We start from the raw sequence: 27,572 nt of genomic DNA, 5'->3' as shown, positions 1-27,572 counted from the left end.
CACATGGGGAGGCTATGGGGCTGACATGCTGCACATGGGGAGGGTATGGGGTGGCGTGCTGCACATGGGGAGGCTATGGGGGTGACATGCAGCACATGGGGAGGCTATGGGGGTGACATGCAGCACATGGGGAGGCTATGGGGGTGACATGCAGCACATGGGGAGGCTATGGGGGTGACGTGCAGCACATGGGGAGGCTATGAGGCTGTCGTGCTGCACATGGGGAGGGTATGGGGTGACGTGCTGCACATGGGGAGGCTATGAGGCTGTCGTACTGCACATGGGGAGGCTATGCGGGTGACATGCTGCACATGGGAAGGCTGGGGGGGGTGACGTGTTGCACATGGGGAGGCTATGAGGCTGTCGTGCTGCACATGGGGAGGCTATGGGGGTGACGTGCAGCACATGGGGAGGCTATGGGGCTGTCGTGCTGCACATGGGGAGGCTATGGGGCTGTCGTGCTGCACATGGGGAGGGTATGGGGGTGACATGCAGCACATGGGGAGGCTGTGGGGCTGACATGCTGCACATGGGGAGGGTATGGGGTGACGTGCTGCACATGGGGAGGCTATGAGGCTGTCGTGCTGCACATGGGGAGGGTATGGGGTGACGTGCAGCACATGGGGAGGCTATGAGGCTGTCGTGCTGCACATGGGGAGGCTATGGGGGTGACGTGCAGCACATGGGGAGGCTATGGGGCTGACATGCTGCACATGGGGAGGGTATGGGGTGACGTGCTGCACATGGGGAGGGTATGGGGTGACGTGCTGCACATGGGGAGGCTATGGGGGTGACATGCAGCACATGGGGAGGCTATGGGGGTGACGTGCAGCACATGGGGAGGCTATGAGGCTGTCGTGCTGCACATGGGGAGGGTATGGGGTGACGTGCTGCACATGGGGAGGCTATGAGGCTGTCGTACTGCACATGGGGAGGCTATGCGGGTGACATGCTGCACATGGGAAGGCTGGGGGGGTGACGTGTTGCACATGGGGAGGCTATGAGGCTGTCGTGCTGCACATGGGGAGGCTATGGGGGTGACGTGCAGCACATGGGGAGGCTATAAGGCTGTCGTGCTGCACATGGGGAGGCTATGGGGGTGACATGCAGCACATGGGGAGGCTGTGGGGCTGACATGCTGCACATGGGGAGGGTATGGGGTGACGTGCTGCACATGGGGAGGCTATGAGGCTGTCGTGCTGCACATGGGGAGGGTATGGGGTGACGTGCAGCACATGGGGAGGCTATGAGGCTGTCGTGCTGCACATGGGGAGGCTATGGGGGTGACGTGCAGCACATGGGGAGGCTATGGGGCTGACATGCTGCACATGGGGAGGGTATGGGGTGACGTGCTGCACATGGGGAGGCTATGAGGCTGTCGTGCTGCACATGGGGAGGGTATGGGGTGACGTGCAGCACATGGGGAGGGTATGAGGCTGTCGTGCTGCACATGGGGAGGCTATGGGGGTGACGTGCAGCACATGGGGAGGCTATGGGGCTGACATGCTGCACATGGGGAGGGTATGGGGTGACGTGCTGCACATGGGGAGGCTATGAGGCTGTCGTGCTGCACATGGGGAGGGTATGGGGTGACGTGCAGCACATGGGGAGGCTATGAGGCTGTCGTGCTGCACATGGGGAGGCTATGGGGGTGACGTGCAGCACATGGGGAGCCTATGGGGGTGACATGCTGCACATGGGGAGGGTATGGGGTGACGTGCTGCACATGGGGAGGCTATGAGGCTGTCGTGCTGCACATGGGGAGGGTATGGGGTGACGTGCAGCACATGGGGAGGCTATGAGGCTGTCGTGCTGCACATGGGGAGGCTATGGGGGTGACGTGCAGCACATGGGGAGGCTATGGGGCTGACATGCTGCACATGGGGAGGGTATGGGGTGACGTGCAGCACATGGGGAGGCTATGAGGCTGTCGTGCTGCACATGGGGAGGCTATGAGGCTGTCGTGCAGCACATGGGGAGGCTATGAGGCTGTCGTGCAGCACATGGGGAGGCTATGGGGGTGACGTGCAGCACATGGGGAGGCTATGGGGCTGACATGCTGCACATGGGGAGGGTATGGGGTGACGTGCTGCACATGGGGAGGCTATGAGGGTGACATGCAGCACATGGGGAGGCTATGGGGGTGACGTGCAGCACATGGGGAGGCTATGAGGCTGTCGTGCTGCACATGGGGAGGGTATGGGGTGACGTGCTGCACATGGGAAGGCTGGGGGGGTGACGTGTTGCACATGGGGAGGCTATGAGGCTGTCGTGCTGCACATGGGGAGGCTATGGGGGTGACGTGCAGCACATGGGGAGGCTATGAGGCTGTCGTGCTGCACATGGGGAGGGTATGGGGTGACGTGCAGCACATGGGGAGGCTATGAGGCTGTCGTGCTGCACATGGGGAGGGTATGGGGTGACGTGCTGCACATGGGAAGGCTAGGGGGTGACGTGTTGCACATGGGGAGGCTATGAGGCTGTCGTGCTGCACATGCGGAGGCAATGGGGGTGACGTGCAGCACATGGGGAGGCTATGAGGCTGTCGTGCTGCACATGGGGAGGGTATGGGGTGACGTGCTGCACATGGGAAGGCTGGGGGGGTGACGTGTTGCACATGGGGAGGCTATGAGGCTGTCGTGCTGCACATGGGGAGGCTATGGGGGTGACGTGCAGCACATGGGGAGGCTATGAGGCTGTCGTGCTGCACATGGGGAGGGTATGGGGTGACGTGCTGCACATGGGAAGGCTGGGGGGGTGACGTGTTGCACATGGGGAGGCTATGAGGCTGTCGTGCTGCACATGGGGAGGGTATGGGGGTGACGTGCAGCACATGGGGAGGCTATGAGGCGGTCGTGCTACACATGGGGAGGGTATGGGGTGACGTGCTGCACATGGGAAGGCTGGGGGGGTGACGTGCTGCACATGGGGAGGGTATGGGGGTGACGTGCTGCACATGGGGAGGCTATGGGAGTGTCGTGCTGCTATGGGGGTGACGTGCTGCACATGAGGAGGCTATGGGGGTGAGATGCTGCACATTAGAAGGCTAAGGTGGGTGATATATAGGGAGGCTGTGTGGGCCTCATGCAGTGTATATAGGTAGGCTGTGTGGGCCTCACGCAGTGTATATAGGGAGGCTGTGTGGGGCTCATGCAGTGTATAGGGAGGCTGTGTGGGGCTCATGCTGTATATGGGAGAGGCTGTGTGGGGCTCATGCAGTAAATATAGGGAGGCTGTGTGGGGCTCATGCAGTATATATAGGGAGGCTGTGTGGGGCTCATGCAGTGTATATAGGGAGGCTGTGTGGGGCTCATGCAGCGTATATAGGGAGGCTGTGTGGGGCTCATGCAGCGTATATAGGGAGGCTGTGTGGGGCTCATGCTGTATATGGGAGAGGCTGTGTGGGCCTCATGCAGTGTATATAGGGAGGCTGTGTGGGGCTCATGCAGTGTATATAGGGAGGCTGTGTGGGGCTCATGCAGTGTATATAGGGAGGCTGTGTGGGGCTCATGCAGTGTATATAGGGAGGCTGTGTGGGGCTCATGCAGTGTATATAGGGAGGCTGTGTGGGGCTCATGCAGTGTATATAGGGAGGCTGTGTGGGGCTCATGCAGTGTATATAGGGAGGCTGTGTGGGGCTCATGCTGTATATGGGAGAGGCTGTGTGGGGCTCATGCAGTAAATATAGGGAGGCTGTGTGGGGCTCATGCAGTGTATAGGGAGACTGTGTGGGGCTCATGCTGTATATGGGAGAGGCTGTGTGGGGCTCATGCAGTAAATATAGGGAGGCTGTGTGGGGCTCATGCAGTATATAGTATATATAGGGAGGCTGTGTGGGTTCATGCAGTGTATATAGGGAGGCTGTGTGGGGCTCATGCAGTGTATAGTGAGGCTGTGTGGGGCTCATGCTGTATATGGGAGAGGCTGTGTGGGGCTCATGCAGTAAATATAGGGAGGCTGTGTGGGGCTCATGCAGTATATAGTATATATAGGGAGGCTGTGTGGGGCTCATGCAGTGTATATAGGGAGGCTGTGTGGGGCTCATGCAGTGTATATAGGGAGGCTGTGTGGGCCTCATGCAGCATATATAGGGAGGCTGTGTGGGCCTCATGCAGTGTATATAGGGAGGCTGTGTGGGGCTCATGCAGTGTATATAGGGAGGCTGTGTGGGCTCATGCAGTGTATATAGGGAGGCTGTGTGGGGCTCATGCTGTATATGGGAGAGGCTGTGTGGGGCTCATGCAGTAAATATAGGGAGGCTGTGTGGGGCTCATGCAGTATATATAGGGAGGCTGTGTGGGGCTCATGCAGTGTATATAGGGAGGCTGTGTGGGCCTCATGCTGTATATATAGGGAGGGGCTGTACTCGGGTTCAAATGATGTTTAGCGGAATGTCAGCATACTTAATTCTGCTCAATATTAAGTGATTCAATTATTATCATCAATAATATAATATTACAATATATTGATATTAATATTAAGTAGAATTAATTTCAGCCGATTGGTTTGGCCCTCCACCAACAGTCATGGTCTCTCATGTGGCCCCCTTGGGAAAATTAATTGCCCACCCCTGCACTAACACGTCCAGTAATCTTCAATACGTCTGTGAAAGTACAGCCTTCTTAGTGGATATGCATTCCTAAAAAGCAGTTCATGTCAGTAAAAAAATTGGAAAAAAATAATCTATGTAATTGAAGAGATGATGGATGAAAAATGTATATCATTTTTTAAATCAAATTCTTTCGCATTTTAATGAAATGTAAACTAACTTTGCATTTGTATTATATGATTATTCTGTCCCTATGTCATGCTGTATATAGAGACTTGTATGTGGGCTCATACTGAAAATTGGGGTATTCATACAGTATATAGGAGGTTGTGTGGGGGCTCATACCTTGTATGGAGGGTGCTGTTTGTGGGATCATAATGTATATAGGGAACGGTGTGTTGAGGCTCATGTTGTATATATTTGGTTTGACTGTGGGATAATACTGTTATATAGGGAGGTTGTGTGTGGGATCATACTGCAAATAGGTGGCTGTGTGTTGGGGCTCATGAAGTATATAGGGGTCTGTGTGGGGGCTCATGTATATTGGGGACGGTGTGTGGAGTCCTACTGTATATAGTGGGGGCTCATGCTGTATATATAGGAGGGCTGTGGTGGCTCACAGTATATAGGGGGTGCTGTGTGGGATCATACTGTATATATAGTGGGCTGTGTGTGGAGGCTCAATTATATGGTGGGTTGTCTGTGGGTTCATAAGGTATATAAACGGGGTGTCAGTGTACTTAATTCTACTCAATATTAAGTGATAACATTAATTATAATTATTATTTTATATTAATTGTAACATTCATCAGAATTAATTTCAGCCTATTGGTTCGGCCTTCCACAACAGTCACGGTCTCTTACGTGGCCCCTTGGAGAAGTTAGTTTGCCACCCCTGGCATCGCAGACTCTGCTTCTAAACAGCAGCATGCATCGGCAGCGTTATCTATGCCCTAGGGAAACGAGCGTTCTGTTTTATCACCTTGTCTCCTGGATTCAGTAGGGAATCCAGCATGGTAGAATACAATGTAATTCTGCTACTGAGAGGCAAACAATGTATCAATATCAAAGAAAAAATATTTCTTTTTGCTATACCTCCAGAAGTAAAGCTCATGTATTTCTGGTTGTTCACAGTCTCTTTGGAATCGTAGAATTTGAGGACATCTAACACAGCTTGAGGATTCTTCTTCTGCTCCAGTTTGGTGATGTTTGAGGTCTGCAGTAATCGAGCCCATTGCTCTGGGATTCCCTGCATGACAAAGGGAAAAATATAGAATTTAGAGCAGTTCATCTTCAGCCATATCAGGTTCAAAAGAAAAAAAACATTAGGAGAAGGTTGGGTTGAGACCTTGGTTTTGCTATATGGATGAGACCTTGGTTTTGATAGAAATGCATTCAAAGCCTTTAAACGACAAAGAGCTAAAACCAGGATCCCAGATGGAGAAAAGAAAGAAAACATTATGGCTGTGAGAGAAAAGAGATGAATGAACCATGTCTGCAAACCATGTCTTTCATGAAGTATAGTGGAGGGTTAGCTCTAATTATGGTGGTAAGGTGAAAAACACAAATGACCATTTAAATAGTGGAATTGAAATATGTATTTGTGCCCTTCTATCGGTAAAAACATGGTACTACGGTAGTATATTCAGTCTTGCCATTACTAGGTTGGGTGAAAGGGTTAAAGATCATGTCTAGATGAGGGGACAACTAGTCAGCATCTTGGTGTGAGGTCAACCAGATGCCTTATATTTCCCCAAACAAGTGAAAATTACTGCAATAATAGAGGAATGATAAAAGTGCCTTTCACCTCTGCTATCAATCCCATTGGACCATGTGCATGGTATGAAGACTCACTAGAAGCGCTTCTCTAAGCAATCTTTTGCTTGCATGCTATTGTTTTAGAATAAACTATCATTATAGTGTCTAAAGTACATCTTGAAGTGAGAAAACATTTTAATCAAAGATTGTGAAAAACATTTACTCTTCAGAATTGGAATGAACCTTTCTATAGCATCTACTACTTATCCTTGAGAATATTAAACGCCATTCAAGCGGTCCGCCAGTAAAATATTTAACAAATCATATTCTGTAGTGCTTACTAGAAGAGCAGTTTTGCCGTGCTGTGTAAGGCTTTGTGCACACGTTCGAAATTGCTGCAGAAATTTCCGCTGCAATTCCGCAACTCCCTGCCGCGGGAAATACGCATGCGGAATTGACATTCGCATTCCCGCTAAACATTAGCGTTTTGCAAGCGTAATTAGTTTGCAGAATGCTAGCGCTCTCCAAGCGATCTGTAGCATCGCTTGGAAAACTGATTTACAGGTTGACCACACTTGTCAAACATAGTGCTTGACAAGTGTGACCAACTTTTTACTATTGAGGCTGCCTATGCAGCATCAGTAATAAAAGATAGGATGTTAAAAATAATAAAAAAAATAAAAAAATCGTGATAATTCAAATATTCCGGCGGCCCCCGCAGCCTTCCCGATCCTCGCGATACTCCAGTCAACTCCCGTTCCCTGCGATGCCTTGCGACAATGACCCCAGATGATGTAGTATTACGCAAGACCGCTACATCATAATAGGTCATTGTCGCAAGGCATCACTGGGAATGGGAGTTGCCGGGAGCATCGGTAAGGACCGGGAATGGTGCGGGGGCTGCCAGAAGGTGAGTATATCACTTTTTTATTTTAAATTCTTTTTTTTTAACAAGGATATGGTACCCAGGGCCTGGAGGAGAGAGTCTCCTCTCCTCCAGACCCTGGGTACGATCTCCACATGATCAGCTTACTTTGCGCATTGTGGGCATAGACACATGTGGAAAGTAAGCGGAACAATGAATTCCTATGAGTGCGGAATTCCCGCGATTCCGCACAAAGTATGCAATTCCGCCGTGGAAAAATACGCAGCATTAGCACAGCATTGCGGAATGCAATTGAATACAATGGGTTGCGTTGTGTAAGCGTTTTCGAGGTGAAAAACGCTTACAATCTGCAACGTGTGCACATAGCCTAAATGTTTTAGACAGATGTGGGGCAAAAAAAAAAAAAAAAAAGATTGCAAATTAAGAATGCTTTTAAAAAGAGAACTGTTATATTGTTTATTTCATCAATCAACAAAATGCCAAGTGAATGAACAAAAGAAATCTAGATCAAAGCACTATTCAGTGTGTGTTAACCTGATGCCTTCAAAACAGCATCTATTTTTCTAGGTACAGTTATCCAAAGTCAGGGGTTTTGTAAAGTTAGAGTCAGGTGCATGAGTAACCAATTATACCCTCTCTGCTCCCTGTCTGTTAAACTGCATACAGGCATAGCAGAAATGCAACATTTTCAGATATGTAGGCAAGTAATTGAACAATAGCAGGCACAGTGCATACTAGAAAGTAAGAGGAGTTCCAGCACATAGAGTGCTTATAGAATTACAAAAAGGATTTTTTGCTGTGTTTTTCAGGATCCAAAAGTTAAGCTTTGCTTCCACCACAGAAGCCAGAACACAGGTCACCAATGCAAGACATATGGGAAACCATAAAAACATTTTTTGGAAAAAATGGCAATTTGATCAAATCATTTAATGGAAAAATATGTTTATGTCTGAAAAAAGTGACTATTCTAAACAAAAAAGTTCAGATGAGCTAGAAAAAAATACAATTACAAAAGTAACAGCAAGGGGAGGTGAATTAGTCAGGAATAGTTTTCCTAAGACATTGAAAGAACATTGAGTTTGTAGGACATGGTTTACTTTCACACTATGGTAGGTCCTTGTATTGTTTAATTTCACACCTTGGTTGGCCAATGTTTACTTTTCACAGATCAATAATTTAATTAAACTGTTCTAATAATCCTAACTGGCATTCTCAGGGGAGGACATCAAGACACGTAAAACACAGGCTAAAATAAGCACACAAAAAAAAACAGCAAAAACGCAACGTGTGAACATAGGCTTTGACTTGTAAGTGCACTAAAAACCGTTAACTTGCTTGCTGAGAATGAGGCAGCAAGACCATGATAATGGTTGCATAATATTATTCAGTGCAAGATTAAATATTACTACTGGCTATGAACTATAGATAAAACATTTTAACTATGTGGGTACTAAAGAGCAAAATAAAATCAAAGCACACTAAAAAGTTTATGTAAACTATTTGGAAGATCTAACGTTGTCTTTTTAAACGTACATTATTAAATATTGTGCCATCCCACTTAGGACAAAATCTGCAAGGGGTTTGTATACTCTCCCAGTGTTTGCGTGGGTTTCCTCCCACACTCCAAAGACATACTGATAGGGAATTTAGATTATGAGCCCCAATGGGGACAGTGATGATGTCTGTAAATCGCTGTGGAGTTAATGGCACCATAAGTGAGTAAAAAACAAATAAATCCAACATCCACAGGTCAATAACTGACCAATTCATTCTTACACTGTTTCTTATGCTCCAAACACGTTTTAGGCTACGTTCACAAGAAGCATTTTTGCAGCTTTTTCTGCAGCCCAAACCTGCTATTTTGGCAGTAAAAAAAAAAACGCTGTGTAAAGAAAAAAAAAAAAGCAAGTTTTGCGGTTTGTTTTTTTTTTATTTTATTTTTGTGGTGCAGATTAGATGTGTGATTTGTCTACAGTAGCAAGTTTAATAAAGCTAATTGTATAAAAAAGCTAAAATGCAGTAAACCTGTTTTCTGCTTTCTATCGATGAAAAAAATACTGAAACAGTTGACATGCTACAGATTTTCAGGAACGCTGCAGATCTCAAGTTCAGTCAGGAGAAAGAAAACAACAAGCCTGCAATTGAGATTTCTGAAAAGCTTTTGCTGGTATTGTAAGAAGCGGCTTCTTTTCTGCAGAAAGAGAAAAACAGCTTTACTCTCTCTCTCGGCAGCCTTGCCTCCATTGTCCTTTAAATCTGCCCATCCACACTGAAAATTTCAGGACTATTACACATTATTAGAATCTACATACTTAAACATCACTTATTTTGTATTTATTTATGTTTTAGGCTAGGTTCACACTTGGTGTTTTTGAAGTTATTTTTTTAATGCAAATTTTTAGTTGCTTTTTTAAATTACCTGCAAAGTTTGAGATTTCTGAAATCTCATGCCCACAGTTTGTTGTTTTGTCATCAGTATTTTGTGCTTTGCATGTTTTTTTTGCACAAATGAGCAAGTCACTTCTTTCAGCGTACTTGTCTGCGTTTTTCACCCACTGAACTGAACGGGTGGTGAAAAAGCGCTGAAAAAACACAACAAAAATGCAGGTATCAGGTTTTGCTGTGTTTTTTGTGCAAAAGCCTGATACTATAGAATAGGACTTTTTTTTCCAACACTAAACTTTATCAGCATGCATAAGAGACAAATCTAGCATGCCAAAATCACCACAAAGATGCATCAAAAACACACACAAAAATGCTTTTTTTCCTCCTTGCAGCTGAGTGCACTGGGGCGTGTCTGTGCACTCAGAGCACTTCCAGGCAAATTAACATGAAACGTCTAGTCCAGTTTCTCGGTTGTTACACATCAGATTACAACAAGACACGGCTTATTGTTGTTCTACAATTTATACAGCCAAAGCACGTTCCTCTTCCAAAATCATCCTCTCAGATTATTAAAATCACTGCATTTTAAACGAAACTCTCAAGTCAAGTTTACAAAAAAATAGCAGTTACTAGAAGGCCACGTGTAGTAACAATAAAGTTCAATGGTTTCTTTTATTACATGGTGAGAATCAGCTGCTAACATAACTGGTAGAGCTGGAGAAATGATGAAACCCAATATGTCTGCTTGCTCCTTCCCTGAAATCGGATTTCATGGGACTGTGTGGGCCTCTCTTACACGTCACACAGCCAATGATTATATGGGCATTGAGAAGGGTCATTCTGACTGCTCACATTCACATGAGAAGGAAAGCAGGGCAGGTCACATCACGTCTACTGATACTTGCCAGCTCAAGTGTGCAAGCAGCAAGCATCACGCCTCTGCCACATTTTAATGAAAAGCATAGGATAAGTGTGGGACACCTCCTATTTGCACATGGGACCCAGCAGATAATTACAGACCTGACGTGTTTGCCTTCCAATGTAATGTTTATCCCTTTAATCTGCTGATACATATCACAGACTGTGGCTTACGTAGAGCAGGAAAAAAAAAAAAAGACTGTGCATGCTGAAATTCAACATGCCTGATCAATCAGTCTTTCCCAAGACATTTGAGAACAGCTGGCCCTTTTAGACTTCAAATAGATGATTCAACCAATTAAAATTGAATTCTGAGAGTGTTTAGCTAAATCTATATGCTTAGTATTAAGAATTGAAAAGATATTTCCATCTCCTACACTTATGGCATATGCAATGGATATGCTGTAAATGCATAGCTGAAACAGGATCTTAATCAATATTGAGAATGGGGCCATTACACCTAGCTGTAAAAAAAAAAAAAAAAAAAAAATGGATAGAATGTTCATGCAAGTTCCATCCCTTTAAAAGTAGTTTTCCCACAATGGACAAAGATCCAAACATTTCGATCTCTGCTAATATCTAAAATATGGGTCCCAATCCCATTACTCCTCATTATAAAACAGTATTGAGTAGAATTTTGAATAGATCACTGAGAACTAAAGTCCCCGTCACACATAGCTAGCAAGTTTTGTGACGCAACAGCGATCTCACCAGCGAGATCGCTGTGTGTGACACTTCTCAGCGACCGGCCTCCCTGCTTGGTATCGCTGATTGTCCTGGAATAGCGAGGACATTTTTTTGATTGCTGGTCTCCCGCTCGCCAGCACGCATCGCTGCGTGTGACAGGCGGGAGACCAGTGATCAGCAAGCTGCCGCTGGTAACTAAGGTAAACACCGGGTTTCTAAGCGGTGCGCAGCGCTTAGAAACCCGATGTGTACCTTAGATACCAGCGCGCTGGTGCAGGGAGCTGGTAACCAAGGTACACATCGGGTTTCTAAGTGCCGCGCGTCGCTTAAAAACCCAATGTGTACCTTGGTTACCAGCTCCCTGCACCAGCGCACTGGTAACTAAGGTACACAGTGGGTAACTAAGTGACGTGTGTCGCTTGTTACCCGCGTTGTCGCTGGTCCTGATCGCTACTGAGATCTGCCTGTTTGACAGCTCACCAGCGATCATGTAGCGACACACCAGCGATTGTGACAAGGTAATATCGTTGTCGGGATCGCTGGTGCGTCACTGTGTGTGACGGGGCCCTAAGAAGTTGAACTTGTACTTTAAAGAGGACCTGTCATTGGATTTTTTTTTTTTTTTAATTAAAAAAACAAAACTATTTTTTTTAAAATTTTACATCTTGCAACTGGTGTAAGCTTGACAGATTCTGTTTTTTCCTTGTGTTCTGTACCCCTCTGTTTCCAAGTTATGCCACCTTGTAATAAGAGATGCCAATTTTCTCTTCCACCATTGGCATATACCAGAGAACTTCTCTCGGGGAGGAGACAAAGTAAATGCCCATAGAGAGGTTCTGTGGTATACACTCAGCTGGTGAAAGGGAAAATTTACTATAACATTGGAATGGAGGGACACAGAAAGAAAGTAAAACTGTTCCAGAAACAGTAGAGCAGTGGCAATTAGCAGAAACAATCAGCTTAAATTAAAGAATCCAATGAAAGGCAATAGATCAAGAAAAACTTTCACTGAAAAAGTAACAGACATTTGTATAACAGACCTAGAAGCCAATCTGCTGGAATAAACTTATAGATATTTCGCTATGTTGACTTCACTAAATCAATATAAAACAAAATTGTCCAAAGGAACATAAATGACAACTTTATGTGGATGTTTAAAGAAGTCTCCGCATTTTTTTTTCTCCTCTCCTAAAGTGGTCTGTATTGGTATTGTAAATCAACTAAAATACCTACTGATCACCATCTTCACTTGTTTCCAGCGCCGCTCCAGTCCTCTTCTAGTCTATGTGACCTGAAGCCAGAATAACTCTCTCCCACAAGGGTTTCTTAAAGTAAGTGTTGGGGGCCTCCTCATTCTGAGTCTCATAGACTTACATTGAAAATGAAGCACTGCATCTCACAGCGTGGGCTAGAAAAAGATGAAGAGAGGTCACACGTGCCAGAAGGAGACCGGAGCGGAGCTGGAAACTGGGGAACACGGCAATCGGTAAGCATTTTAATAGACTTTTACTACATTACATACATAATTAGGAGAGAATAATGAATAAAAATTGTGGAGACTTCTTTAAGGGGACTGTCAGCAAAGAAGGACTGTTCAAACCTAGTACAGGCGCTCGGTGCAACCTTGATGTGGTCATAAAATTCAGTACACCTCCTTGTTTTCCCTCTATCTCCACTCCCTCTTTACTTTGATTTACAGCTCTGACTTCATGGACGCGGAGTAAAGCGGAGAAATAGGGAACACAAGTAGGCGGGAAAATGCACTTTGGCCACACCCCAAGGGTGAACCAAGCACCTGTATATGATATAAACAGTCATTCTGTGCCGACAGACTCCCTTTAAGATACTTTCTTTGCACGGTCTTATACTTTGGTCATCATTTGACACATAGCTGAATGCACTTTTATCATCCTGTGAGTCTAAGGCAAATTACACGTAATTGATAAACAGGAATGTGAGAAAGTTGAATAACAAATTCATGTTTTGTCTTTGGTGCCACCCCAATCTAGACATACAATCTGTGCAGAATACTACAAGTGTAGAAAACACATTTGGAATGAGTGACATGGGCCCCTGGAGTTTGGGATTGGATGACAGAAGGATGATCCAAGCAACATATCTACAGCACACGCATGAACTTGCAGCTGCAAACGCTAGGACATCTCAAAGAAGCACTTTTGATGCAAGCTTCTTTTAGGGTCTGTGACGCACCTCTGCGAGTTTCCCTGAGCCCATCTGTGAACCACAGAGATCTGGCTGCAATGGACGTAAATAAAGAAAGAAAAAGAAAAGTTAAAATAGGATGGGGGAGAACTTAGAGGGTGGAAAAGGAAATGAGCCAATGATGAGTAGGGGGGGAATTCCATGGTAAGTGGAAAGAGATCCCATGTGAAAAAGGAGGGTTTACACTATGAAGTGTCTGAGGAGAGGGTGTAGTGCAGGTTGGAGGAGGACAGATTTTGGAAAACAGGTTTAGTTGTCTTCTGCACTAGGATAATTAAATCTTAATTATGGTTGTAGATCAGGTGTAGGAAACTCCCGATCCATAACTCCACATTCGATCCAAATATTTTTATGCAGGAGAAAAATAAAGAAAATTATTTTTCTCCTGCATTGTACTTTTAAAATTGTAGCACATGAAAGTTTTAGCTTGTGAATTAAAGTCCTTTATTTAATTGTTGGATGCAGAACCCTAAATTATAACTACTATGTGAGATGAAGGTAACGCGCATTGGGGTGGATGCTGGTGCTGCGCTGTCTCCTACCTCTCACCTCAGTAAGATGTTTGACATTTTGATACTTTGTTCCGGCGGTATCTTTATTTTTGGATTACTATTATGAACCAGTCTACATATTGTATTACCCAGGTGCTCGAATACTGCCATCTTCTATGGGTCACTGGTCCATTTAATTTAATTTGGGTATATGGTTCTATACCAATTTGATTATATATATGACCTTTCGCATGCACCTTGCTGTCCTTGGCAATTTTTTCTTGCACATATGCAACTTTAATCCCCCATCCATTTGTTCTCTCTATATGATAATTTAATAAAGCATTTATATTTTATATTACTTTAGACTAGTTTGATCGCTCTTTTCTCTTGTTCTTACATTGTTTGGTCCTGTATTTGTCCCAATTTGAGCACCACAATGATTTACTATGTTTGTATAATCTATTGCTATAACTATGGTTATCGTTTTGCCGAGTTCCCTTCTCTACGTATGAATAAGAGAAGTCTATCAAATAAGGGAAGCCAGTGACATCACGTCTAGTGATGTGGAAGCTATCAGCAGACATGGTGTCACCGGCCACGCTCACCTGCTGATGTGGAAATGACAGGAGCCGGTATAACCCTTTGAGTAAGGTCTGCTACATTTTGACGATAATATACTGTTAGAACATAGTTTTAGCTTCCTGAACTTTTTGGGCAATTTCTGGCTTTTTGATGGGTAGAATAGCATAATTATGTATCTCAACCTGAAAGCTAAACAGGGGTATGTGACGTAGACTGTCATTGCAAAAAAACAAAAAAAACTAGATTCCTATACATTTTATAGGAGTGCCCTTGTATTGAAAATCACTTTTGAGAAATGATTTTCAGTACTGATGGTTACAAAAAATATATATTAATATATATCATCCAAAAACATGACACTATTTTGATGTACACTGGGCCCGTGTTAATGGACATGTTCATTGTATACCATACTTTTCGGACTAGAAGATACACCTTTGTCCCCACATTTTTTTGGGGGAAATGGGTGGTGCATCTTATGGTCCGAATGTAGCTTACCAGGACGTTGCAGCAGTGGTGGAGCGGGATAACAAGAGGCAGGGTCCCTTCCGCCTCAGGAGGCCAGCGGCAGCAGAAGCCCACAGGCGGGCCAAGATGCCAGTCTGCGCATGCGCCGCCTCCCAGGTAAGATACCTTAAATTCAAACTATAAGATGGACCCCCATCTTATCAAATTTTTATTTTCTTCCCCAAAATTTGGGGTGCATCTTTTGGTCCGAAAAATACGGTACATTAAGAACATAGTAATGCATGAACGCAGCCTTGTAATATGATCCATACTTTCTGGTGGATCCTAACAGATCCATTATATTCTTCATGGAACAAAACATCCGTGAGAAGTCTGAGTAGTCGGACTCTTGAATAACAGCTGTGTTTAGTAGGTGTAATGCCATTATTTGACTATGATTTTATTCTAAAGCTCATTTTCCAAAAACTAAAACTCCAGGGACATGCGTCTTGTCAGCAAAATGTGGAACAGTTATTTTGCTCCAAATCAAACTGAAGAGTAGTTAGTACAAGCAGAGAGGTGTGTTGGCATGCAATGGTCAGTAGTGTCATGTGAAGCTTTAAAAAAAAAAAAAAAAAAAAAAATCCAACTCAGGAGCCCATGCAGTTTTTTCCAATTGTGGCTCTATATTAATCTAGTAGCAAACACAGAGCGCAGCCAAGGTGAGGTGATAACAAAGGGTTACAGGGGGCGTATATGAAATACATGTCACCAAAAGGATCAGACAGCTGTTATGGGAACTGGTGTAATTATCATAGGAAAAATAATCATACAGCGTTAGAAATCCCAATGGCACTTCCAAACTTTCCAGAAAGATAAAAGTGAAAGAAAAGGACAAAGTGGTCAATGACGTCAAACTGTACAAAAAAAACCTGCTCCAAGGCTTTGCATATTTGGGAGAATGATATAAAATACACCTGTTACCCCCTCTATACTATGGAGCACATAATAAACCAATATTTAAGGTTCTGTACTGGTCATCTGTGAGGCAGGTACAGATAGTAGTGAGCCACAGAGGGTCATCTTCAGTAGTGGCTCGGCTCACAGAATGGCGACCTGAGCATCGGGTGCAGAGACGGCACAAAGTGTAGACCACCGGTAATAAAGCTTGTATCTAGACAATTCTAAGCAACGTTTAATAACTTTTAATTAGCCGTTTCTATAAATTATGCAAGTGGTGAAGAAAAAAAACACATTTATTTTATTCAAGGGCTATATACACCGTTGCAACCATTTTGTTTTTCTTTTCTATTGTAAAAAAAAAAAAAAAAAAAGCAACTTGCTAATAGCAGTGATTAAAGTCTTGCCAAATGATTTATTTATCTACATGGTAACAGACTACAAACATAGCCCATGTAGTCGGATGCTGCAGTCATACTCTCAGCTTTTCCCTACTTTATTCTAATAGTCTTAGAAACATACATTATAATAATAAGGGAATAAATAGAAAACCGTATGACTGCAGGATGAGGTGCCTCAAATGCAGGTCTAGAAGGTGGATATAGCCTTTACACAATGTAACACTATTACAAATATTGGCATAATTTATAAAGAACAGGTCTGATACATAAGCTACAGTTTTCTTCCCACTAAGCGGAAAGAATGATGGTCTCCTTGGATATATCCAGATATCTATGGCTAAAGGTAATTCGTCAGAATGTGTTGCTATGTAGTCTGACAACAGGATGATGTAGGAGCTGAATCCAGGATTCCAGTGATTAGTCACTGAATGGACTACGTGGTGCAGTTTATATAGAATCCTTGCTTTCTCTGCTGTTGATGTAGCAGAGGTTAGAATGCTGCTCTGTGTATAACTCTGCCCACAACACCGATAGGCAGCTTTCTGTGTACACAGATTAGAAGTACTAACTGGCACATGAGTCCAAGTCCTGCAGTGATAATCTCCTGCTGATAAAACATTGACTGTATTGAAACTACAACACACAACCCAGTAAGTGACACATCCCTAGAATTATGCTACTTGCCCGGATGTTATGCTGCTCTCAGATTGAACAACAAAAAACCTGCTGTACAAATGTAAGGCATTAGATATTTTTTGCAATTATGAAAGAAAATTTCAAACAAGTGGTTGTCTTTGTTCTTCACTCAAGATATTATTTAGTCTCCATAAAAACGTTATAAAAGAACCAAAGTGTGAGAATGGTATCCTCAAAGATTTGCTAGCAGTGATTACTTACCAACACATCTACCTGCTGTTTCCTTGTTTGCCACGACAGACTGATAGAAAAAGTGATGTATAGACTACAATAAAAACCTTTGAAACATCAGATACTAGTTAAGTTGGAAATTAATCATCACGTAAAAGGGTAGGTTCACACATGTCAAATCTTTTCTGGAACTTCCTGTTACTGAAGAACCTAATTCTGAATGGGATCAATTCTGCAGCATGTGAATAGATGTCTAAGTGCCTTAATCAGATGTATTGAACAGTGGTAGAAATTTGCAAAAATAAGTTTAAATTTTTCCTTTTGCAAGATTTGGGGAACATTAAAAATAGCAGTCGCGGGAACCGAGGCATCCAATAGGATTCATTTTTCTCTTTCTGATTTATTTATGGGTCCATCAGTTTTATTCTGGTTACGCCAACTGTCACCTGACTAAGTGTGAACATGGCATAGTGATTGTCTCACTATGACGCCACTTTTCATACGCCTGTTTCGTATGCATTAGGATCCTTTATCATTCAGAGCACTGAGCCGCTAAGTATCAGCAACTCCTGCTCTGGGAGGTCCTCAGCCGCTATTCATCTGAAATTCCACATATTTTGCCCGCAACCTAGTCAGCCTTGTACTTCTTTTACAGTGATCGAAGACCACTAGCTGGTCTCATGGGCTATCAGAAGCAGGACCCTCAAGAATCAGCTGAAAACCAGGTGTTGACATCATGAGATTACCCCTCTGAAATGTCACGTTGACTATAGGGACCTTGGTATGCCATCCTCTGGATCAAAACTTATGTTCCAAGGTTATGACTATAAAATATACCACATTTTTCTCAAAAAAGAACAAGCAACTATTAGAAAATATTATTCTGCTGATGTGGTTCTCCTATACAGGGCACAGAAATCAACAACAGCGGTGTACGACTGATTGATGAGCTCCAGGTACTTCTCTGTAAAAATCCATTTCTCAAGTCATGTGTTGAAAGTTATGCAACTGGATGTAAACTATTCTCCATACTCAAAAATCAACCACAAGTCTGGGGAAAGTTTAAGAGCGCCTTTTATACGGTCATCAGACCTGCTGATATAAGCACTTTCCACTTCAAATAATATCTTGTATAAAAGGTACATAAAATATGACTTCAAGAAGTCTTTTGTATTTGCAGCGGTAATAACACTATTAAAGCTTCAATTTGCTGACATTTTTATTTTTTCTTTCCAAATCGGTGTTTTTTGCATATTACCTGCCAGCAATTTTGTATTGGTGAATTGCAAAAAAAAAAAAATAAAAGGAAAGAAGCTAAACTCAATTTTTATCTTTCAATGAATGCTATAAGTGTGAAATGTCAGCTTGTTTGATTCACACTCTAAATTTGTCACTTTATTCTCGGAGTCTCAGATTATTTTATGAGATTCCATGTTATTTATTTATATACCGTAAGATTTGGTTGTCAATTCTAAACAGCTCATTTTATGTGGGTGATGGGTCTATGATAATATGGGCGTATTCAACCAGTTCAAGCCCTGGCCATACTGCACCTGTCTGTAGAGATTATTTTTCTATGGTGGACATTTTTTTTTCTATAGGGGTGAGGCTGGAACCAGCAATTCCAACTAGCTTTTTGTTTTTATTTTGTTATGCTTTGTTTTATGTATTTTACACACTGTGCCCCCCATAAGGTCTTAGAAGACCTTTGGGAGGCATTAGAATGCACCAATACATTTGTTTTATTGATGATTTCCACTGTAACTGGGGCTGGTATATTAAACCCAGTTACAGGAGAAATTCAGCAGATGCTGCCCATCACAGCACAGCAGCTGATCTAGCCGTCTAGCAGTATTAGATGCTGCTGAGCTGTGACTGGCAGAGTCAGAGGTGAAAGCTCACATCCCCAAAAAGAGACACTGAAGAAACGCCCAGTTACATTTGAAGCAGAGATTTCACATACTGTGCACTAAAAGGAGAATATCTCTGATGGAGCTGCTCAGCGCAAAATGAAAAAAAGGGGCAGAGTAGTCAGGGGAATGCAATGATTTTTACAAGATATTTCACACTATTTGTTGAGCAAGTTATAGGTCCTCTTCAGTTACAGAAAAAAAAATGTTGACGGTCCTTTAAAATAAGTTTTCAAGGGTATTACGGTATATATAGTTTGGAGTCCCTTCGATTCCCCTATAGAATGCCTGTTGAAACATGTAGAGCCCCTGAGCACCAATTTAGAGGCGTTCTGAAAATCTGATACAGTAACTTAGATTATTATACTGCAAGATAATGAACAAGCATTGTTTTAAAAAGCTTGTTTCACAATTACTTCCAGAGCAAACCGGCTGTCAAAGACCTGAGAAAGGAGCGAAACGTTCATTGGGTGAAATAATCTTTTCTGCAGCACAAAAGATTATTGTTCTCTGCGGTACATTGTTCTACTGTAAACACGACAACTATGGTAGCCTATGAGCACTCTCTTATAGATTGCTCAGTGAGCATTGTATACTTTGGTCTGACTGATTTAACGGTCGGCGATTGCATCATGCCTTTGGTCAGTCTGCATAAACGTACTTTTTTTTTTTTTTTTTTTTTAAAGTCGCCTGGCAATAATATGTAATTGATTTATCTGGTGTAAATGTCTGTTATTCTGATTATATGTAAACCTAGTCTTTTTAGCAAAGAATACGCGGTCCTCAAGAAGACAACCATACAGAACAAATGAAGACCACTTGGCTAACAAGACTAGATTTACATACAAAAACGGGCCAATTCTCAGGAACAAAATAAAAACAATGGCAGATTCAGGTGAACAATGGCATTTACACCATGGAAAACAATTAGATATTTATAGCAAGACACAGCTACTCTTAAAGGGGCTTTCCAGCCTTTGGCTTCAAGTGGCTGCACTTGAGAATCCTCAAGCGCTGTGACGATTCTCCGGTGACGAGTATGTGATTTGCATACATGAGGTCACGTGCCAACTAGACGTGTGCAGCCTCACTCAATGCATGTGTATTGAGCGAGGTCGGTCAAGTAAAGTCGGAATGTGGCCGGAAATATGCAAATCACATACTTGCAGTCACGTGATCGTCTGCTCCCTGCGCAGACACCAGAGAATCCTCACAGTGCACGCAAGGATTCAGAAAACTGCAGTCACATCAGATGTGACTCTTCAGATTTTGTATTATTCTAGCCTGATGAAGAGACCTGAGTAGTCTCGAAAGCTTGCAATGTGTTACCATCTTTTCAGTTAGCCATTAAAAGGTATCAACTACTGAGGACTCTCAATCCTGAATATTTTTCTATCTACTGGCTAACACAGTACAAAGATATACATCTTCCCCCTCAGTCACATCATGTGACTGCAGAATTGTAGTCTCAGGCCAGACACCCCTTTTAACAGCAGTCACAGTTTGTGGGAAGTCACAATTTAATGATTAACGATACACAAACTGAGGTTTTAAAAAAAAAAAAAAAAAAAAAGAAAAACATGTCTATCAACTCTGCATGATGTCAGTGTTAATCCAGAGGAAGGCAAAACAGATCTCTAACCTCCGTAAGGTGACAACCAAACACTTCCAATTTCATCCTCCTACTGTTCAATATCCATACGTTTCTATAAAACTGCCTATGAACTCTGTGCGCTCTACTTGCCAAATACCTAGGACATCATTTGATCAATTTAAGCCTTGCTTTTAATTTCTACAATTTGCTTTTTGTTTCTAACAAGAAAATACAAGGGAGGAGATATTTTATAACCGGTTCCATAATAAGTCATCTATTTTTTTTTAGAAGACTCAGTCTATGGGACCTTATTTCAATTTTTTATTTTTTTGTTGAGCGATCATTTTTGCTTTCCAAGCTCACCAGGCTACATGTGATGGTCTATAAAATGGAGAACAAACATTTTCATATGGGAGCGATAATCTGTGAGAAGAGCAAAAGCAGCTGAATCCGTATGATAAACGCTCACTAGGTCTACAGCTGGCAATAAACATGTCACCCCCTCCAACAGCTAGATCATTTTTTCAGTTTATGGAAAATGCTGCAATGCATTGTATATCTTTTCCCCTGAAATCCAGCTAAAGAAAGACTATGAAGCCCAGGTCTCTACAGCTCTCTCAGAATGACAGGGTGTATATCAACGATACTCACAGTGAATTCTCCCGTCACAGCATCAAAGCCAACATGGATGGTGTGCTCAAAGTCTGAAGGAAGGGAGATCTCCGGGCGTTCCTTCTCTTTCTTTTTGTTGGCTGAAGACAAAAATCAACAAAAAATACAAATTAGATTAACAATTCTACTACAAACCCGATATCTTCAAAGAGTATATTCTGTAGACAATATGCAGTCAATAGAAATTCTACTACAAACCCGATATCTTCAAAGAGTATATTCTGTAGACAAAATGCAGTCAATAGATATGAGTAAATTGATGCAAATCAAAAACATGTAGAATTTTGTGGAATTTGCTGTACCTGGTGAATTTAAACAATTTGTGACACACTGAGAGAATCTCCAAAAATGCCAGCTGCCATATTACACCCAATGTAAAAGATTACATCAGCCACAGAAGGCTCATATGACCTCGCACTCAGTCTCCATAAGGCCTTGCAGGGATTCACATCACATGGTATAGCACAGCCGGTCAGGAAAAATATTTGTGGCTATATAAAAGCAGAGGCAGGGAATGAAGTCATTTTGGAGAAAATCTTGATAGTGAGGGGATGTCACAGCTCACAGCTTAGCAATAAAAATGGGGAGAGAAAGTGATAAAAAAGTAGACAAATTCTACAGATGTATGTTATACAGCAGCAGCAGTCGTGAAGAAGATTAGTGTAGTCTGAAGATATGACAATACCGTAAGAATTGAAAGGAAGGAAAAAAAGACAGTTGGTGGCAGTGATTAATCATAACAGTGATTATATTATAAGGCAGCGGACAGCCCTTCACTTAAACATTTAGATTAGTTTATGCAGAAGCTAGCCAACAATACTGCTAAAAAAAAATCAGTGTCCGTCATCAAAAAGTGAGTGTCAAACTACTGTACTGAATTTTTGCACACCCGTTATACCATTCTAATTTAAAACCCGTATACACTACATCAATACTGCGGTTTGATGCCACTGCTACATTTAATTGTATTTAAATATTTTTTATTAAAGTTTTTATAAAACTGGGAGGTGGATAGGGAGGGAGAACAAGAAAAAGGGAGGGTGAAAGGGTAAATGTACATAGGAAGGGTAAGGGTCATACAAAATAGAGAACCCTTGTAACAAAGCATACATTAAAAAGTATACAAAATACTAATTTCAATAAGAGGCACAATAATGCTGAACCTTTAAGGAGGAGATGCAAAAAGGCTTTAATTGGATTTTTTTTTTTTGACATGTACCTAGCATGTCTTGTTCAGTGCTTTTTCGCTTTTCGGGTTATTATTTGTGGTTGAAAATCATTCTCGTTTAATAAGAAATGTATGTTAATAAAAGAAAATATGGTAATAGGCATTGACAGGATAATGCAAAAGAAAAATAACATACTACACCTGGCTTCCACTCCTTTTCCACACTGAGGCAATGGTCAACTGACACAGGGATGATTATTGATGATGATGATAAAGTCATGAACAAGATCTAAGAACCAGATTGGAGGGATGAGTAGATGATGTCAGAGGAGGTGGGTGATGGTGTCAGCATTAAAGAGCAGAGCCAACGTACTGTCAAAAGATTTATTGGGGAAGATCTGCTTCTCAGCTAGCATCTTAGGAGTCAGTGATGCTGTAACTGCTGTTGGTGGAGAAGGCTTAATGCCTGAAAACTCTGGTGTGGGAGTTCTCTTACAAATTTCCACAGGACAAATCTATTGCACTGCGTCAGCTATGCAGTAAGAAAATAAACCATGGACATCCCGGCACATATAGACCAGGAACTAGTCAGCACATGGCATCACCTGCTAACATAGGAAAAGTAAATGGACCAACAATTTGAGCAAGTCTCAAACGGTCCTCCTCATTGTGCTTGCCATTCTGGTAGACAGGCAGCATTCCCAAGTACTGCCTAGTCATTGTTGTTGTCATAACCATCATCCTCCTCATCTACTGCTTTCCATCCAGATGTCCATTTACGAAAAACTCGATTTCCATGTCCGAGTTCTCCACAATCACTTCTACAGTACACCAAGTGGATTATACTACCTTTTGCAAGTTGGTGTGTGCTGAGCCTTGATGGAGGATACCAAACAATATTTCTTGAAGAAAGCTGTCTGGTAGGTCACCTACCTGGAATTGTTGATGCAATTTGCACATCTTGGCCTAGTGATTCAGTGCTTTTAACAGCGGTAATACGTGTCAGATAGTGACTGGTCAAACCGCCACACCAAGAAAGACTTAGGCACCTTCTCCACATCCTACTCAATCGTCATCTCCCTATCCACAGCATCAACAGAGCATCATCAAATGTCACACTGGATGGCTTCTTGGGCAACAAAAGGCAAAAAACTCAAGTAGCACATAATCTATGAATGCTCCGCTCCATGCCCGCAACTTGATTGAGCAAAATTATAAACAAAAATATATATATACCCACTTGAACTTTGTTTTCTAGGAGAATATGTTGGCACTTCATCTGTTTTAAAGCGAACCTGTTAGCACCTTTGGCCAATATACGATACGGCCATTACATTTCAGGCCTCATCTACAGCATTCTATAATGCTGTATATCTGCTCCCAACCCGACCTGACTGATAAGAAAAATACGTTTTATTATACTTACCCAGGGGGCGGTCCGGTCCGATGGGTGTCGCAGGTCAGGGTCCAGTGCCTCCCATCTTCTTGCACTGCCTCTTCGCCCTCCGGCTTGCTTCATCGCTCCCCGGCATCGCTCTCCTGCGCCAGGAAAGGTCAGAGGCCCAGCGCCTGCGCACTGCAGTACTTTGCTCTGCCCTCAACAGGGCAGATAAGTACGCCTGTGCAAGAGAGCGATGCCAGGGAGCCATGAAGCAACAGGAGGGAGGCGTCGCAAGAAGATGGGAGGCACCAGACCCAGATCTGCGACACCCATCGGACTGGACCGCGCCCCGTGTGAGTACAATAAAACTTATTTATATTATCGTTCAGGTCGGATCGGGGGCTTATCTACAGCATTATAGAATGCTGTAGATAAGCCCTGAAAGGCAATAGCCGCATCTTATATCGGCCAAAAGTGCTGACAGGTTCCCTTTAATGTTGCAAAGAGCAGCCTGTAGGATTAACAGAGACTGAGTGCCGCCTAATTTCTGACATTACAACCTTATGAATTCAAGGCTGTATATAATCGAGCATGTGAACAAGGAGAATGCGGTGAGATGACTGATTATATCACGCAGCCGATAAACTGGAGTTAAGTGTTACCTTGAGATCCACTTTTGGCAGGTGATGAGGGACTCATTTTTCTTACCAAGGCCTGACGAAGAGGCTACAAAATTTCTTAGCATGGACAACTGTAGTATCAGTGATGTCATTCTTTTAAAAAAACTGGAAAAAAATGCCAAAAAGGATGCAACCTGGCATGGAGAAGGAATAGCAACTTTCAAACTTATCCTACCATCCTAGGTCTGTTGAGGACCGTTGGTTCGTCCCAATGTTTTTTCAGAGAACATAGCGTATGAGACTGCCCCTTCTGTTTCATGATATCTTTCACGTTGTCTTATGAGGGTAGACCCGTCATTTCTACCTTCTCAAGACTTTCTTTTGGGGTCTGGTGGGTAAGAAAAGGTAACATTTCTTAGTGATATTATTGCTGTGCTTTCCCCCACCAAAAAAAATAAAATAGGGGAGTATCAGGGGAATTCACACCAGTTAAGCCATCAGAAATCCTATTTTTAGGATTAGGCCCCTGCCCAGGGCTGTTAATATGGCTGTTGTGGTGTTATTTTCTGGCACTAACTAACTCAGAAGGTTGGAGAGGGTAATTGATCCCAAAGTCTGCATTTCTCGTATTCTGGATACCATTGTAGACACAGAACGCAAAGTTTTTAGGCTGAACAGTGACACAAGAATGGATGGTCATCCTCAAGTCCATGCCCCTTTGTGCATAGTTAATAAAATGTAGGGTCAAACTTAGTTGGGCATGGTCCACAGGGCGAAATCAGATAAATTTTAACCAAGGCCACCCTGAGGAAGTTTTAATCGTTGTCCTGTACTTACATACAGCAACAGAACAGTCTGGCCGATCACAAAACTGAAATAATTTGAGGAATTTTCTCACATACATCCCATAAAATAATATGTTAAGTCCATAAGTAGACTCTAAATGATACATACGGCTAATCAGTTGTCCATCGCCCCATGTAAATAGGAATGTGCTGGCGACATCACGCATGCTATATAGTAACAGAACAATTAATCAGTTGCGTCTGCCCATGTGTACGGCATATTAAACAAGAGTTGATCGATGTTTGTTTATAGGCAAATATCAGCCGCGTAAATGAGCCTTTAGACTCAAATCAGTAGGCATGTTTCCATATATCAGTAAGCATGAGGGACAGCTCAAAATTTGCCCGAGTGTCTTTTTGGGTGGCTAAAATGGCTATTTCAAAATATTGCCATCTGTTGATCACTAGGCCTCACGTGCGTTGTCATGTCGTCACCAGGCCTACAAGAGGCGCTGCAGCACTGACTGGGGCTGTGAAGATGAAGCCCAAAGATTAAGCCGATACTGTGAGGACCAGGTGGTGAGCTCTGTGGAGACAGACAGTCGCAGAGAAGAAAGTATATTTTAATTTTTTTTTCTACCCCTTTTAAACATTTTGCTGGATTTGTGCTAAGAAAAAATCAGAATATGGAAAATCCAAATTTAATTTGAAATTGGAAGTTAAATGGACTTGATTATTTCTCTATTATCCATGTTGGAAGACATAAAAAAAAATAATAAATCTTACAGTTTTCATACTGGCTACTAGGCCTAATTTTAGACTCATCATTCCTGTTCTTCACATTGACATTAGCAGTATGTCTGACTCAGAGCTTAATTGTTTGTACATTAGTATTATCTGAGCAAGAGTCATTGTGTAGGAAGCGGGAGGAGGTTAGCTGTGACAGCACTTATTGCAAGATGGTGGCTCCTATGTCATTTACTGTATACAGACTTTCGTTGTAATCCGGTCACTAAATAATAGAACTACTGAAAAATGTCTTCTGGACAGAACAGGAAGTGCGAATCCAGAATTAGACTTAGCGGTTAGCATGAAAAATTTAAAAATATTTCAGCTTTTTTATTTTTCTTCTTTTAGAATATTGGACTTCACCACTTTGCCACCTTCAGCAGATTTATGCAAAAGTGCATGAAAGGGCCAAAATGGAACATCAGATTATCCAATGCCAAAAACCTATAATGTCAGTAGGTTGCGAAGAATAGTTTGTTGCATAAAATAGTAAAATAAAGTTGCATTCAATCTATAGAATCGCTCGCAGGCTGAACGCATCACAAGGATCTCCATTAGGCCGGGGTCACACTAGCTATGAATATGGACGAGTGCTATGTGATAAAACATTGCATAGCACTCGGACCAGTATTCATCTATGGGGCAGATCCCATCAGCATTTTGCTGCTATTGACACTTGGACGAGTCTCGGCGCACTTGCACCCATATAGGCATATGGGTGCGAATGACATAGCACATCACTCAGATATCATCCGAGTGATGTGCGATATACCCTGACCTTGGAAATGGAGGAGATGGAGAAATTCATTTCTCTGCCTCCTCCGCAGCTGTGCTCCGATTCACTCTGTGCGAGAGGCTCGGAGCACAGACGCATGACACTTTGTTCCCGCTCGCAGCAGAGCAGGAGCCGAGGGTCATTAGCGTATCACATCCGATGCTCTTGCATCGGATGCCATACGCTAGTGTGACCCCGGCTTTAGCTTAACTATACTGTATCATGGAGTTTAGATGGCTTATCTAGAGGACTGGATTGTGTAGATATAATTGGTTCTCAGCTGGGAGAAAGGTTAGGACTTGGAGTATAAGGGGTTCCAACATCTGGATGAAATATATTACATATCTATATCTGATGAACTGTCCCACTTTTCCAACGTAGGATAACTCCCATCAGTATCTTAGGATCCCATTCGATTTGAGATAGTGCTTGCTTTAAAGGAGTAGTGTAAAACTCAAAAAAGCTTCTTTATCTTCAGCAATACTGCCACTCATGTCCATAGGATGGGACTGGGATTGCATCTCCTCTGAGAGCATGGACTAAGGTGGTGTTACGGATGGTAAAACCAGACTTTTCTTCTAATCCCAATCAACCCCATGAAGAATATTGTTTTTACATTAGACTCCACTTCATGGACAGTGCCTAAAACCTGGGAATATAAACGTCACCACTCTGTTCCCCCATTGATCCATAAATAACCCCCGATGTGGTTGGAAAGACA

The 27,572-nt window shown here is 42.9% G+C and overlaps 1 protein-coding gene across 4 annotated transcripts in view; it reads right to left on the bottom strand.

Moving 5' to 3' along the window:
- The window catches only part of PAK3 (p21 (RAC1) activated kinase 3), a 228,843-nt gene that overhangs the window by 39,278 nt on the left and 161,993 nt on the right, over positions 1–27,572 (bottom strand). For 2 of the 4 annotated variants that reach the window (XM_073547655.1, XM_073547656.1), the window contains exons 3-5: positions 21,313–21,413; positions 13,395–13,418; positions 5,645–5,798 (exon numbers count right to left, since the gene is read on the bottom strand). In XM_073547655.1, the coding sequence (XP_073403756.1) occupies positions 5,645–5,798; positions 13,395–13,418; positions 21,313–21,413 (279 nt within the window). Of the gene's footprint in view, positions 1–5,644; positions 5,799–13,394; positions 13,440–15,762; positions 15,793–21,312; positions 21,414–27,572 lie in introns of all 4 variants that reach the window. The other 2 variants (XM_073547658.1, XM_073547657.1) reach the window with 2 other exon arrangements.

Source organism: Dendrobates tinctorius, unplaced genomic scaffold, assembly GCF_039654945.1.
Source record: "Dendrobates tinctorius isolate UK_male_01 unplaced genomic scaffold, ASM3965494v1 ptg000154l, whole genome shotgun sequence".
Lineage (NCBI taxonomy): Eukaryota > Metazoa > Chordata > Amphibia > Anura > Dendrobatidae > Dendrobates > Dendrobates tinctorius.
Note: the sequence above shows the minus strand (reverse complement) of the source record. Positions and strands in the feature narration are given on the sequence as shown.